Source organism: Dipodomys spectabilis, unplaced genomic scaffold, assembly GCF_019054845.1.
Source record: "Dipodomys spectabilis isolate Male_0828 unplaced genomic scaffold, ASM1905484v1 ptg000096l, whole genome shotgun sequence".
NCBI classification, from domain to species: domain Eukaryota; kingdom Metazoa; phylum Chordata; class Mammalia; order Rodentia; family Heteromyidae; genus Dipodomys; species Dipodomys spectabilis.
The window spans coordinates 3342776-3359832 of NW_024870773.1; the positions used below are offsets into that span (position 1 = coordinate 3342776).

The following is a 17057-nucleotide window of genomic DNA, read 5'->3' on the forward strand; positions in this document are numbered from 1 at the left end:
CATTTGACCACAACTCCACTCCTTCCCTTCCCCTTCCCTTTCCCCTTGCTCCTTCCCCTTCCCCTCCCCTTCCTCTTACCCTCCCCTTCCCTTTCCCTCCCCTCCCCTTCCTTTCCTCTACCCTTTCCCTTTCCCTTCCCCTCCCCTCCTCTTCCTTCCCCCTCCCTTCCCTTCCCCTGCCTACCCACCCCCTTCCTCTACTCCCTTTCCCTTCCCTTCCCTTCCCTTCCCTTCCCTTCCCTTCCCTTCCCTTCCCTTCCCTTCCCTTCCCTTCCCTTCCCTTCCCTCCCCTCCCCTCCCCTCCCCTCCCCTCCCCTCCCCTCCCCTCTCCTCCCCTCCCTTTTCTTTCCCCTTTCCCTTTCCCTTCCCCTCCCTTCCCCTCCCCTGCCCTCCCCTCCCTTCCCTTCCCTTCTCCCTTCCCTTCCCCTGCCCTCCCCTTCCCTTCCCTTCCCTTCCCTTCCCTTCCCTTCCCTCCACTCCCCTCCCCTCTCCTCCTCCCCTCCCCTCCCCTCTCCTCCCCTCCCCTCCCTTTTCTTTCCCCTTTCCCTTTCCCTTCCCCTCCCCTGCCCTCCCCTCCCTTACCTTCCCTTCTCCCTTCCCTTCCCCTGCCCTCCCCTCCCCTTCCTTTCCCTTCCCTGCCCTTCCCTTCCCTTCCCTTCCCTTCCCTCCCCTCCTTTCCCTTTCCTTTTCCCTCCCCTCCCCTCCCCTTCCTTCCCTTCCCTTTTCCCTCCCTCCCTCCCTCCCTCCCTCCCTCCCTCCCTCCCTTCCTTCCTTCCTTCCTTCCTTCCTTTTGTATTTTGCATTCTATTCTGAGATAATGTAGATTCTCATATGTTAGAATTGATGTAGAGATCTCATATTCTCTCACACACTCTCTTCCATTGATAACTTCTTGTTCAGTTATAACAGGGTAGGCTGTCACAGCTAGGAAATTGTAGTTGATACAGTTTGATGTGGTTTGAGTGTATTGTCCAAAGTTCTCATGGGGGAAGCTTAATCTCCAATATAGCAGTGTTGGAGAGGTAGGCCTCCTAAGAAGTGGTTGGGTCACAAGGGCCCTGCGGGAGTAGATTTGCCACAAAAGCCAATTCAGTCCCTTGTCACTCATTTGCTCTTAGGCCTTCTTGCCTTGCCTTCATGAACTGACATGGTACAAATGCCCTTGCCAGATGTACTTACTATGTAACCCAGCCTGACCTTGAGCTTACCCTTCTCCTACCTCAGCCTCCCTAATGCTAGGATTACAGATGTGTATTACCATATGTCAGCTTCTTGTCCTGGTATAGCAGACTCTACCAGTTGAGCCAGTCAGCCAGCCCCCAATCCACCATTTGTATTGTTATTAGTATTTTTGACAGTAGGCAGGTGCTCCACCATTGAGCCACACCTTGAACCCATCTTGTTTGGACTTCCTACCTTCCAGAAAGGAACAGTAAACTTCTATTGTTTATGGTCTGCCATATTAGCAGTACAAAACAGACTGACATACCACTGACTAGAGTTCACCAGTTTTTGTTTTGTATGTATGTATGTATGTATGTATGTACATGTGTGTGTGTACTTAGATAACCTACATGTAAGTTATCATTTTATTTTACTTTTATCTTTAAATAGTTGTATAGAGGAGTTGCCATTCCATAAAGTAGTATATGAATACAATGAATCTTGAGCAGGTAATTTTTATTTTTTTTGGTTGTGAGGCTTGGGAACTCTGGGCCTGGCCACTCTCTTTGAGCTTTTCAGCTCAAGGTGAGCGTTCTACCACTTGAGCCACAGCACCACTTCCGGTTTTCTGGTAGTTAATTGGAGATGAGTCCCATGGACTTTCCTGCCCAGGCTGGCTTTTAACTGCAATCCTCAGATCTTGGCCTCCTGAGTGGCTAGGATTACAGGCATAAGCAATCTGTGCCTGGCCAGGTTATCATTTTTATTTATGTATTTTTGCAGAGCTGAGGGCCGAACTCAGGGACTTGCACTTGCCAGGCAAATGCCTTTTCCCTTAGCTAAATTCCTAGTACCATCATTTATTTCGTAAAGAGATAGAAACAAAGCTCAAATAAGTTATGTGAAATGCTGTAAGTATAAGATAGGGGTTGCACTAGTCTGTTTTGCCTTTTCAATAATAGTAACTAATAATAATATAATTAACAATTAAAAAAATCTTACTGAATGACATATAACTCATTGAGTACTTTTCATGTAATGGGGACTGTTCTAATGATGACTATTTAATCCTCCAATGATGATACCATGTATGGCACATCACAGCTGAGTTAGTGTCTTTAAACTCTTATATCACCAAAGAATAGGTTATATATATGTACATATAAATAATTTTTTTCCATTTTTATTGTTACTATTAAGTAGCTGTACAAAGGGATTACAATTCCATAACTCAGGTTATGAGTCAATGTCACCTTTTCCTTTGTTCTTCCCCAATTCCCCCTCTTTTTTTAATACATTTTTTTTATTGTGAAAATACTGTACAGAGGGGTTACAATTATATAGGCGAGATAATGAGTACATTTCTTATCAAGCATTGTAGCCTCCTCCTTTGTTTACCCTTCCCATCCCTTCCCATTCTCCCGCCCCACCTGATCCTCTCCCGCTCCCCCCCCCCCCCCCCCCCCCGCACCAAAAATTGTAAAGTTCGTTTTCGACATAACTACTTGTACATCTCATTGTTGCAATGGGTCCACCTGTATCCCTATCCCCTTCCCCTCCACAAATTATACCGACATTAAATGCAGTGAAAACAGGGGTTATACGGACATTAAATACAGTGAAAGCAGGGGTTATACTGTGGGGGAGGGACATATGAAGCAAGAAAGAAATAATCTTATAAATAGAAACAATCACAAGAAAGAATAAAAAAAATTTGAGTACATATCTTAGGGTTCATTTCCCTAACATCACCTTATCTGACCTTTTCTGCTTGACTCAGACATATACTAGATATTGCAAATAAGGGAAACCATGGGACCTATGTTTCTTTGCAATTCCCCCTCTTGTACTTACCTTCAAATGACATATTTTTTACACAATGCACTTTGAATACAATGACTTCATTTGCTTACCTGTTAATATGTTTTTTAAAACTTTTGAAACCAATAGTAAAATAATGAGATTTTGCTCTCATTCTTCAAATTTTAAATTTTTTTCCTTTTTGATGGAACTGGGATTTGAACTTAGAACCTTGTAGATGATAGGTGTGGCAGGCATCTTACTCCTTGGGTCACACTCCTAGTCCTAATTTTACATTTTGAATCTCTGACTTGAACACCGATCTTGGTAGTTGTTGAATACTTTTATATGTGTGTGTGTGTGCAGAGAGACTTAGAGAGATGTATATTATTATAGACTGAATTAAGCTGAAATGCTTTAAAATAGCTTTATTAAATTGTTAATAAGAGCTGGTTTAGGCAGAAAGCCGTGTTTTTAAGGAAATAAATATAAAATACCAAGAATACTTAGTGTAATTTGGGAACCTTTTTATTTTCCATAGAACGTTATCACTTTGTATTGATTTGATTGTTTCTTTGTTTTTGATTTTGTTTTTCTGGCTAAATACAACTCCAGGAATGTATGAGTTCACTCCAGTCTTCTGAGTTGCATGTGTACCTTTGAAAATAATCTCTAATGCACTTGACTGTGAATTATCACTGATTAGCAGAATGTGGTCACACTTTAGGACAATCCACTCATCAGTAGCTGTCTATCACTTGCTATTCTTTGCTAGCTAAATATCTTGTAAAGCTGTCCCTGTGATGAACAACAGTTCTTATTCAGACCAGAAATAACAACAGTCCCATGTGTTGGAGGTCCCAGGAGGTTTTGGTGTTTTTGTAGACAGCAGACAGAAATAAAAGGAATTTTGTCCTTTTTACCTCGTGTAATCCCACTGGAAAATAAAACATGTGCTATGAATTGATACTGACTCCTGCCAGGTCACCTCCCAAAAGAGTCTCGGTCGAAAGTTGTTGCAACATTTCTTGGACAGGAGTCTGACGGCCTGTGATGGAGATGGATGGCTTCTGTAGCCCGCTACTGTGGAACACTGTGCTACTGTCTGCTTCTAGAATCTTCCATGAGTGCCACCAGCAACCTGCTTCTGCCCCTTTAACTCTTTCAGATGGGCGTTAGATGAACTTTACAGACCCTAGAGTTAAACTAAATTCCACATAGGCCTTTCGATTAAATACATGAAACACTGTGTATGCTCTATTTTATCTGACTTGGCTGAACTTTATTTTGCATGTCCGATGATGTAAATTTTTTTTTGAAACTATCTGGTATTAGGTACTTTTTGGAAACTACAAAACCTTCTTAATGACCACCCTATCAATTTTCTGTTCTTCTAAGGAAGTTTTTCCTACTCGTGACTCATTGCAGTCTTTGGCTAACACCAAGGAAGCACCATATGCGTTTTCTTCTTCTTCTTCTTTTTAAAATGAAAACCTATATATATTTTTTGTCTTGGGTTATGTAAACTTGGATGGTAGCAGAGTAGTGACCACTGAGAAAGAGTAACCAAGAAAAAAAACCCAAAAAACATCAAACTAGCCTGTTAACCCATACTGTTTTGGAATTGAAAAATCAAAACACTTCCAACATGTCTTCTCTTTCTTTGCAGAAGTGTTTTGTGTGATGGCCCAGAATACAAATCCAGTTGTTTTTTTTTTTTAAAGACACGTTCCAGCTGTCACTTACGCGCGCACACACACACCTTTGCTGAAATTAATGAGATCACTTTAAGATGACGCTTTGTGTTTTATTTTCATTTTATAGGTCTGTATGAGCTGTTGGCGGCTCTGCCTACCCAGCTGCAGCCGCATGTGGATAGTCAGGAAGACTTGACCTTCCTCTGGGATATGTTTGGTGAAAAAAGCCTGCATTCACTGCTAAAGGTAAACCATGGCTGAAGTCAGATTCTCTCTCTCCCCTCCAACCCTCCCTTTTTTTTTTTTTTTGGTTGGGGATGAAAAAAAAAAGCATATGGAAAAATATTTTGAGCGCCATCTAGTAAACCCAAGATCAAATTGTTGCTCTCTGAAAACAAAACAGCCTTGTTCCATTTCACTGACGGGTGTGGAAGTTGTTAAAGATCCTACCAGAAATACCTCGATGATTTCACTTAATGGCAGTGATCTGGCTGTGCATACTAATCCAGCAAACATGTGGTTGCCCCTGTTTAGAAAAAGCATATGAAATAGTAGCAGGAAGGTTTAGACTCCTTTATGGTCCATGTTCATGAGCTGGAATTTAACTTACATAAATAAATGTTCGCAACAACAACAAAAAAAGAAATTAGAAGGCATAGATTTTCTGAGGTCAAGAATGGCAGCAGTTGCAGTAGCCACATTAATTTAAAATAATTTCCTTTAACAAAGTCAACTGAAATTCTAGTAAGCTGTTTCTTTTGTTGGCCTCACTCCATTGAAATGGTATTTTGTAGATAAATACAGTGGAGCTAAATAGGAATAAAAACAGTTCTCAGAGACAGTTCTAGTAAAGTATTATACCATGAAAATGATCAGCACCCAAAACCAGATCTTGCCTTACAGAAACACTGTGAGGGATCAGAACTCTTAAAATAGTAAAATGAGAACTAGGAACTTACTGGAAAATATGCCACTCTTGCTTCTGGAAATAGGAATTGCATTTTCTCTCCTTTAACTAAAGCTGAAAGAAATTTAGAGTCTGACCATAATCTGTCAGAGGTCGAAACCTATGTACAAAATCTGGACCTATGCTTTATTCAGCTAAATTTGTTATGGTTGTCTGTCATGATAAGAGGCTTTAATTGATGTATAGAATTTGAAAATAAGCCACCTCTGAGTTACAGATGCATTACTGGACTGGAGAATGCTATTTGATTCTTGTTGTCCAATTTACTGAAATTTATATGCTTTGAACAGGAATAATTTTGAAAAAGCGAAAGCTAATATGTTAGCATTTCCCTGGCAGTACAATTAAAGACCGGGACTTATTTGTTCATTTATTTATTTTTTTCATAAGAACATAACTGCCAAGGTATCATTATGTTCCAAATAATCTCAGGCTGTTTAAGTTGATTTCTTGGTGTTTGTTAAAGAAATAGTCTTGGAATTACAATGGATGAAGTTTATGACTTGGTGAGGTAATATTTCTATGTTGAATATATGGAAATTGAATAGCTGCTTGTGTTTATTTATTTATTTATTTATTTAATTGGTGGTCCTGGGATCTGAACTTGGAGCCTAGCTCCTGCCAGACCAATGTTGTATCAGCCCTGGCCTTAGCCCACTCTGGACTTATTTATATGGATTCAGTCATTTGATAAAAGGAATAAAAGGTGTTTAAATTGACGTCATCATCCTTCATCCATTAAACATTCTCCAGAGTAAATGGATGAACATCTATTCATATTGATTTTATAGCATGTCTGTAGTTTCCTTACCTACAAAATGGAAGTTAGAATCTATGATATCCAAGTTATGAGTTCTCAGATAATAGTAAAGCTCAAAACTCTTTGATAGCCATAGGCAAATTTAAGTAGGCATTATTATTAAGTATTGAGGGAAATCATACTTATCATAACATACACAGAACCAAAAAAGGAATTATAGAGATGGTTGTTATTTCTGTTACAAGGGCAAAAATTGATGTATTAAACAAATTCTTAGTTACGCTGGCTGTTGAGTCTTAAGCATAGGCTGGTTTCCAAAGTTTTTATCCATAACAGTTGGTTAAGAATCATTCTGAATGTTAATATCTGGTTGCTCCTAAACACTGAAACAAATTAACTGATGTCACCTATGTTTAGATAGCACACTTAACATGTGCTATCCCAAATATATTTTGGGGATAGTAATTACTCTAGAATGTATTTTTTAAATTAGTTTTATTTTGTACTTCCAGTACTTGTCCCAATTTCTTACTACTTTCCCCACCCCAGCTTTGATCAGATGCAGACGTCCAGCATGTCCTCTGCCTGACCCATTCTATTAGCTTTAAATACGTAAAGTCTTGCCTCCAGGAGGCAAGCTCAAGGGATCGCAGCCTGAAAAGCTGGAACAAACTGCTCAGCTGTATTCCAAGTGCCTGTACTTAAGGCTGCAGGATAGAATCCTCCAGCTTTTGTACATAAATCTTGGTAAAGCAAAAGGAATTTGTTTGAGAAGATTTGTTTTAGAGTGAATCGAAATGTGCTTTGGTTTTTATGCTCTTTGGCCTGAAGTTAGAATTGTTAGTATGTGATTTAGAACTGGCTGAATACAAAATTTGATTTTATCCTAGAACAGAATTCTCTTTCTCTCTGTGTCTCTGTGTCTCTGTCTCTGTCTCTGTCTCTCTCTCTTTCTCTTTCTCCCTCTCTCCTATCTATCCTATCTTTCTGTAGAGCCAGCTGTTAAGCTGGGTGTTGGTGGCTCACACCTGTAATCCTAGCTACTCAGTAGGCTGAGACCTGAGGATTGACTTTCAAAGCCAGCCAGGGCAGGAAAGTCCGAGAGACGCATATCTCCAATTAATCAACAAAAAGCCAAAGTGGATTTGTAGCTCCAAAGTGGTAGATGGCTAGCTTTGAGCAAAAAAGCTCAGGGACAGTGCCCAGGTCCTGAATTTAAGCCTCAGAACCAGTGTGTGTATACACAGAGGTGGGGGGGGCAGTTGTAAATCACCACACAGTTTAAAGTACCTATAACCTTGGGGTTTAATATAAAATGTATTTAAGAAGTGGCAGTTTTGACCTGACCATATGTATAAGAGGTAAAGTATGTCACCTCAGGAGATTGACCTTGTCACTAGAAAATTGATGATATTCCATGGTTTAGCTGATGATTCATTTATTTATTTAGTATAGCACCAAGGCTTGTACTTAGGGCCTTGTGTTCTTGCTTGGCTTTTTCACTTAAGGCTTACGGTCTACCACTTGAGCCACACTTCCACTTCCGTATTTTTTGCTGGCTAATAGAAGATAAGAGTCTCACAGACTTTCCTGCTCAGGCTGGCTTTGAACTGAGATCCTCAGATCTCAGCCTTCTGAGTAGTTGGGATGACAGGCATGAGCCACCAGCATCTGGCAGTGTCCAGAGTTTTTTTTATTATTGTTAGTTTATTTTGATTTTTAACATAATTGTGTCATCTGTAAACAAAGGCAACTTTATTTTTCTCAATCTGTATAACTTTTATTTCCTTTTCTGGTCTTTTAGAATTTGTTAGGAATTCTTGTACAATATTGAACAGTAGTGGTGAGAGGGGATACTTTTGTCCTCTTCCTAATAAGGGAAAACAATGGAGTTTCCCACCACTACATATAATGTTAGGTGTAAAACTAAGTACCATTTGTAAGGACATATCTTTTTACTATCAAGTCTTTGTGTGTGTGTGTGTGTTTGTGTGTGTGTGTGTGTGTGTGTGTGTGTGTGTGTCTGTCTATCTGTCTATCTTGGGGCTTGAACTTACGACCTTAGCTCTGTCTCTTAGTTTTTTCATTCAAGGGTAATGCTTTACCACTTCAGCCACAGCTACACTTCTAGCTTTTTGGTAACTAATTGGAGATTAGATGCTTATGGACTAGTTTGAGCCTCATTCCCCAGATCTCAGCCTCCTGAGTAGCTAGGATTACAGGCATGAGCCTCCCCTGCAGGACAAATATCAGTTACTTCTCAGCCATAATCACTTTGAATATTTCTTCCATTCTTTGCTGCTGCTATTTCCATTAATGTATGTGTTACCCTTTTTTAGTTGTCTCACAACTCTTGGATGTTTTGTCTTCCCCTTCTTTTTTCTTTCTGCCTGCATTTCAACTTCAGAAGTTTCCATGAGCCTATCTTCCAGCTTTCCTGGCTGTGTTCATTCTACTGATGATGAGCCTGTTAAAGACACTCTTCTATTCTAGTTGTATCTAATTTGTAGCATTTCCTTTTGATTCTGTATTAGTTTCCATCTTTCTGCTTACATTGCCCATCTGTTCTTGCATGCTGTGCACTTTTTCCATTGGAGTGTTTAGCATATTTATCATACTTACTCTAGATCCTTATCTCCTAATTCTAAAATCTGTCATATTGCAGTCTAATTCTAATGCTTGCCTTTTCTCTTCAAGACTGTTTTCCTTGCTATTATCATGACTCGCACATTTTTGCTGAAAGCTAGACATGATGTATTGGGTAATAGGATTGAGGTAATTATGCTTATAGTGAGAATTTCTTAAGTTACTATGACTTGGAACTGGGTTGTGTTTAAAGCTCACTAAAGCTTAGTGCCAGAATTTCCGTTTTCTTAATGCTCTCTCCTAGCCACTCAACCTGTATTTTGTCTTTGTATTTTCTTAAAAGCCTTTTCTTAGAATTGTGTTTGTAGCTCTGTCAGTTATAATCACTTATATTGCAGGTGATTTGTCCATGGTGGTTGGTGGTTGGAGAAGGAAATTATGCTATAGTCATATTTAAATACCAACTCTTTAGTGATTTGAGTCCCTGGGCTGTGAACTTCGAAAGCACTTTTTGCCCTAAATCCTTCTCTCCTCTCCTCCATTCCCTTCCTTTTCTTCCCTCCCCTTTTCTCCTTTGCTTTCCTTCTTCTCTTCTTTTCCATTCTGTCATGAAAGAATGCTAAAGGAGTTTAGAGTTATCTCATGACTCTTGGGCTTTCTACAGTAGTCCAGTGAAGAAGGCAGACATGTTATACAGAAAACTTGAACAACTGAAATCCTAAGGGATATTTTTTTCACGTTTTTTAATTAAAAAATTTTAATGTATACTTTTAATTGTAAAGATACTGTACAAAGGGGTTTCAGTTACGTGAGTAAGATAATGAGTACGTTTCCTATCGAGCATTGTTACCCCCTTCTTTGTTTTTCCCCTACCAACCCTTACCTCTCCATCTCCCCAACTCCCCCCACCAAGTTGTAAAGTTAATTTTCAACATAGTGTCTTGTACATCTCATTGTTACAATGGGTCAACCTGTATCCTTATTTCAGCATTTTGTTATTTCCCTTCCCCTCCCCAAATTAGAAACATACATATACAAGATGCAGGGCCGCAACATCAAATACAGAGAAAACAGGGGTTATACCGTGGGGGAGGAACATACAAAAGAAACAAAAAAAAATCACATAGTACATTATAAGTACACTAAAGACAGCAACAAAGATAAAACCTCTTGTGTCCCTATCTTGGGGTTCACTTAGCATCATCTTAATATGGTCATATATGAACATAGCTTTTGACTTTTTCTGCTTGTCCTAGACATGTACTAGTTATTGCAAATAAGGGAAACCATGGGACCTATGTTTCTTTGGGCCTGGCTTTCTTCACTTAATATGATTTTTTCCAAGTCTTCCCATTTCCTAACAAATGGGGTGATGTCATTCTTTCTGATGGAGGTATAGAATTCCATTATATATATATATATATATATATATATATATATATATGTATATATATATATCACATTTTCTTGACCCATTCATCTACTGAGGGGCATCTGGGTTGGTTCCATATCTTAAATAATGCTGCGATAAAAATAGTTGTGCTGGTCACAATAAAAAAAAAAAAGAAAAAAAATAGGTGTGCTGGTAGCTTTAGTGTGGTCTTGTTTGTGATCGTTTGTGTAAATGCCCAAAAGTGGGATTGCTGGGTCATAGGGGAGCTCTATGTGAAGTCTTTTGAGGAACCTCCATACTACTTTCCAAAATGGCTGAACAAGTTTACACTCCCACCAACAATGCAGTAAAGTTCCCTTCTGTCCACATCCCCTCCAGCATCTGTTGTTATTAGATTTCTTGATTATAGCTATTCTAACTGGGGTGAGGTGGTATCTCAATGTTGTTTTGATTTGCATTTCTTTTATGGCTAGAGAAGATGAGCATTTCTTCATGTGTCTATTGGCCATTCTTATTTCCTCTTCAGAGAAGTCTCTCTTTAAGTGTTTCACCCACTTATTTATTGGGCAGTTGTTTCTTTGAGGATTTGTTGTTGGGAGATTTAATTTTTTGAGTTCCAAGTATATTTTAGATATGAGACACTTTTTCGTTGTATGACTAGTGAAGATCTTCTCCCAGTCCGTGGGCTTTCTGTTGATCTTGCTTGCTAGCTATGTCCTTTGTCATGCAGAAGCTCTGGACCTTCATGTAATCCCATTTGTCCAACCTTTCTTTGATTTGTTGTGTTTGTGGGTCTCTATTAAGAAAATTTTGGCCTGTGCCAAGGACACCTAGGGTTTCTCCTATTGCTTCCTGTAATGTTTTCAGGGTGTCTGCTTTGACTCCGAGGTCTTTGATCCATTTGGAGTTGATTCTGGTACAGGGTGATATATAAGGATCTAGCTTTTCTGCAGATGTTTAACCAATTTTTCCAGCACCATTTACTGAAGAGGCTGTCTTTCTTCCATTCTATTTTTTTTTTAATTCCCTAAGGGATTTTCTTTTTTTAAAAATTTTATTCTAAACTTTACTCATGAGAACTTGGTGTGGATCGCTGAGGAAAATGGGAGCCTATAAGTCTCAAGCTAGTTTCATTTGGCCAGTATCAGTCCATCAAAATAAGCATTTGGGTGTTTCTGCTGACTGACCTCAGCAGGGACACCCTGTATTCCTTCTGTCTCAATTTCAAGGTCACATTCACTTCCTGACTTGAAGTCTCTGCTGGAGCCAAGGAAAGCCACCAATACTTTGAGTTTGTTCGGCTTTTTCTTGTAATGAGGATCGAGTGATAACATCCAAGGGCTTCACATGTTGGAAGTGAAACTAGAAATTTGGTTATTTTTCTTTTAATCTCAGATTTGTAAAGAGTTTAATACATTCTGACTATAATTTCCTCACCAGAGGTGGTTGACAGATATATTTCCTTCCATTATGTGGGTTATCTTTTCCCTTTTAGATTAGTAGCCTTTAACTTGATCTTGAAAACTTTGCAGAGCTCCTGGGTTTGATTCCTCAGCACCACATAAACAGAAAAAAGCTGGAAGTGGTGCTGTGGCTCAAGTGGTAGAGCACTAGCCTTGAGCTGTGCAGCTCAGGGACAGTGCCCAGGCCCAGAGTTCAGGCCCCATGACTGACCCCCCCCACCCCCCAAAAAAAAAAGCTTTGCAAAATGAGCCAAAACTTGATTTGCATAGTGTTTTGATCTGTTTTACTTAGAGTCTATGAAGGAGGCCTCCATTTTCCTCTATAGAAGATATGGTAGTCACTTACGATTTTTTTAAAATAAGTGTTTTTTATTGTGAAAATACTCTACAGAGGGGTTACAGTTATATGAGCAAGGTTATGAGTACATTTCTTATCAAGCATTGTTGCCTCCTCCTTTGTTTTTCCCTTACAGTCCCTTCCCTCACACCTCCACAACTGCACTCCTCCCTCCCCATGCCTAAATTGTAAAGTTGGTTCTTTCAAACATAGTGTCTTGTGAATCTCATTTTTACAATTGTATCCCTATTTAAACATTTTTTCCCTTCTCCTCCCCCAATTATACCAATATCAAATACAGTGAAAACGGGTTATACCGTGGAGGAGGAACATACAAAACAACAAAAAAATCACATGGTACCTTATAAACACATTAGAAACAATAGCAAGCAAGCAAGAATCACTTGTGTCCCTATCTTGGGGTTCATTTTGCATAACTTCATTTTATTTGGTCATATGTACATAGCTTTTGACCTTTTCTAATTGTCCCAAACATATACTAGTTATTGCAAATAAGGGAAACCATGGGACCTATGTTTCTTTGGGCCTGGCTTTCTTCACTTAATATGATTTTTTTTTCAAGTCTTCCCATTTCCTAACAAATGGGGTGATGTCATTCTTTCTGATGGAGGTATAGAATTCCATTGTGTATATATACTGCATTTTCTTGATCCATTCATCTACTGGGGGGGCATCTGGGTTGGTTCCATATCTTAGCTACGGTAAAAATGCTGCGATAAAAATAGTTGTGCTGGTAGCTTTAGTGTGGTCTTGTTTGTGATCATTTGGGTAAATGCCCAAAAGTGAGATTGCGGGGTCATAGGGGAGCTCTATATGGAGTCTTTTGAGGAATCTCCATACTGCTTTCCAAAGTGGTTGAATAAGTTTATACTCCCACCAACAATGCAGTAAAGTTCCCTTCTGTCCACATCCCCTCCAGCATCTGTTGTTATTAGATTTCTTGATTATAGCTATTCTAACTGGGGTGAGGTGGTATCTCAATGTTGTTTTGATTGCATTTCTTTTATGGCTAGAGAAGATGAGCATTTCTTCATGTGTCTATTGGCCATTCTTATTGCCTCTTCAGAGAAGTTTCTCTTTGTCTTTAGCCCACTTATTTATTGGGCAGTTGTTTCTTTGAGGATTTGTTTTTGGGGGATTTTAATTTTTTTGAGTTCCAAGTATATTTTAGATATGAGACCCTTGTCCATTATATGGCTAATGAAGATCTCCCAGTCCGTGGTCTTTCTGTTGATCTTGCTGGCTATGTCCTTTACCATACAGAAGCTCTGCAGCTTCATGCAATCCCACTTGTCCAACTTTGATTTGTTTTGTTTCTGGGTCTCTATTAAAATTTCGGCCTGTACCAAGGAGACCTAGGGTTTCTCCTATTGCTTCCTGTAATGTTTTCAGGGTGTCTGCTTTGACTCCGAGGTCTTTGATCCATTTGGAGTTGATTCTGGTGCAGGGTGATATATGAGGATCTAGCTTTAGTTTTCTACAGGTGAAGAAGCTGTCTTTCTTCCATTCTATTTTTTTTTTTTTTTTTTTTTAGCTCCCTTATCGAAGATTAGGTGGCTATAGGTCTGTGGGTTCATTTCTGGGTTTTCAATTCTATTCCATTGATCTTGAGGTCTCTTTTTGTGCCAGTACCAAGCTGTTTTGATTATTATGGCTTTGTAGCAGAGTTTGAAATTTGGTATTGATATTCCTCCAGCACTGTTTTTTCTGTTAAGGATTGCTTTTGCTATTCAGGGTCTTTTATTGTTCCATATGTATTTTTGGATTGCCTCTTCTATTTCCTTGAAGATCACTTATGATTCATCATCTTTTTTTTTATACTTCAAACAAAACCTTTTTAATTTGATTAGTATATATAGCCATACTTAGACACATACTAAGTTATGTCTAAGTGTATATAATACACTTAGAAGCAGTGTATAATCTTCTGGTTGTCTATCTCTTTAACTTAATAAAAATGAACAGTTTGAGATAAAATACATTCTTTGTTTAATTTAAGATATGTTCCTATTTCCTAAGACCAAGAAATAATTGGACTTGTAATTCAAAATCCCTATTTTCTCTTCTTAAATAACTTCTGATGATTTGCTTTTACTGAATTAGATGAAGTATGAGTGCATTAATGGGGTTCAACAAAACTGTGAGAGAATTAGTTGTTGGGAGTTTGTGTTGCATGTCCCTATTAATGTGAGTTTGTAAAGTTTTTAGTGCATATTCATTTAGGCTAATTCTAAAAGGAATATCTTCTTAGTACTGATCTAAATAAATGAATCAATCTTGAAGAGGTTCATAGAGAAAGCAATAAATAAGAATATACTTTTAATCAGGTATTGCCTGTAATCCTAGCTATTCAGAAGGCTATGTCTGAGGATTGCAGGAAAGTCAGTAAGACTCATCTCCGATTAAGCACCAAAAAAAAAAAAAAAGCTAGAAGTGGAGCTGTGGCTCAAGTGGTAGAGTATTAGCCTGGACCAAAAGAGTTTATGGACTGCCACATAGGCCCTGAGTTCAATCCCCAGGACCAGCACTAAATAAATAAATATATACACAAATAAATAGAAAGAAAAAAAAAGAATATACTTTCAGCCAGGTGTAGTTGTGAGCATCTGTAATCCCAGAATTTGGGAAGCATAAGAAAGAGGCTAGTGAGTTTGAGGCCAGCCTGTGCTATATGGTAAATTTGAAGCCAGCTTGGACCACACAATAAACCTTCTCACAAAAGAAAAGCAAGGAGCAAAAAAAGAAATGAGGATAAAAGAAAATATATGGTAAACATTTTGTATGTAATCTAGATACTTCAAAAAATGTAAAATTATTATGAAGATAATGCTTAATCTTTGTTTTACCATGTCAAATTTTCTTAACATTTGTGAGATTTGCTTGGAAAGTATATTCTAATTATTTCAGAATAATCAATGAAGTCAAACTTTTAAAAAGGGATAGTGTTTTGAGCAGTGACTTTATAAGGTCTTTCGGTTGTTGTTGTTCCGTTAAGTTTATCTTTTAAATTAGAAGCAATAGAAAGCATCCTATTGGTAGTGGAAGGTGATATTTACTTAGTAGTGAACCAGATTCTAGGCTGAAAGATGATTTTTATAAGATACTTTCAGGTTTAGGGACCTTTGGAAATAAATTGCACTGTTTGGGGAAAAGGGAGGTGGTGTTAAGTTCAGAGAGTAAACCCATTGGGGAGGTTATATTACTTGCCTCTGGAATACCATTTGCCTTGGGTGAGAGGAAAAAGAAAAAGACAGCCAGACATTGTGAGTGATCCATGGCCACCTGGTCTGACAGTGTGGAGAGTTGGGTCTTAACAGCTGGTAACGCTCCTTGGCCAATCAAAGGTAATTGTGCAGCCAGCTCTCTGTTGGAAAAGCCAGACGAAGGTATGTCTTACGTTATAGTTTACATTTCTTCAGGCATAGGAATATGTACAGTCTACTGAAGATAGGAATTCCTGAGGCCCTGAGTAAATTGTTACCTTTGTAATTCATACTCTCCAAACAGTGGCCATATGTAGCTCAGGCATAGAGATGAATGAATGAATGAATGAGACAAGTTTGTGAATACGTGAAGGACATGAGTCTGCCTGCCCAGTCTGCATTTAGGATAAAGTGGCACAGTGCTTTTTGGGGAGTTATTGTGCATTTAGATAAATATTCAAATAAGCTTAGCTTTAGAACAACCATCTTGCGTTTGTTTATATTTAGTCATAATTTAATAGTAGGGAATCCATTAACACCACAAAAACCAGTTCCTTACCTAAAAATAGAAGTGCTCTCAGAACAGCTCACTCATTGGAATGTTCAAGCCAGGAAATCTGTAACACTTTCATTTCCAAGCAAATTCTTTTACTCCCAATTCTAGAGAAATAGGAATTCCAGCAGGGAAATACACAGCTTCTCTGCATAGTAGACCCAGCAATGGAGTACTCGGCCATCTCTAGCTTTGTTAGGCATTACCAAATGGTTCTGCACATGGGAATGACTGGCTTGATGAAATGCATATTTGTAATTCTAGCACCCTGGATCAAATGAAAGTTAGAAGAAGTAAGTGTCTCATGTAAACATTGATCTAGGCCAAAGGACTGAATGGTATTCCTTGGAATTAGTTAGGTATGTTGGACCCTTGGTTAATTATCCATGAAATAAACCAAGAGTCTTCCTCTAGGACAGCTTTCACGAAGGACTCAGGTCTCATGGGGACTTTTTGCGCCCTCCATTCTTATTCTCTTTCCCTCTTGATATCCTTATGCTTTTATTTTCATCTGTTGCATTGTCTCAGTGAAGACAGTCCTTCAAGTCCTGCTCTCTGCATATACAGAAACCTAATCCCTGCCCTCTCTAAGAGACATCTCTCATCATTGTTCAGAGCTGATCCTCTGTGGTCATGTTGCTTGAACTAAGATTCTGACCATGCCGAAGACAAGAAAATAATACTATCTTACCATCTAACCCCACAGTGTCCCACTTGCCTAAATATAAAATGATAATCCATGGTAGTCATACCTTCCTTATATGATTGCTTTGAGGGTCACGTGAATTACTATGGGAAATGTACTTTGTGTCTGGTACATGATAGGACATTATTATGATTAGGATGATATTAACCTCAGCACCACTCCACATTCCTCTCTCTCTCTCTCTCTCTCTCTCCCTCTCGCTTCTTTTTGCTCAAGGTTGGCATTCTACTGCTTGAGCTACAACTCCACTTTTCCACATTTTTTGGCAGTTTGTTGGAGATAAGTGTCTCACAGACTTTCCTTCTGTGTCTGGCTTTGAACTGCGATTCTTAGATCTAGATTCTTGAGTAGCTAGGATTGCAGGCATGAGCCACTGGTGCCTGGCTGCTTTTCTCTCTCCTTTTTTT

General features: G+C 38.9%; 1 protein-coding gene across 1 annotated transcript in view; it reads left to right on the forward strand.

The window, feature by feature from the left end:
• Mpp7 (membrane palmitoylated protein 7) overlaps window positions 1-17057 on the forward strand; it is a 220896-nt gene that overhangs the window by 97204 nt on the left and 106635 nt on the right. Inside the window, exon 3 of the mRNA XM_042686270.1 lies at window positions 4789-4907. Within this exon, the coding sequence (XP_042542204.1) occupies window positions 4789-4907 (119 nt within the window). The remainder of the gene's footprint in view (window positions 1-4788; window positions 4908-17057) is intronic.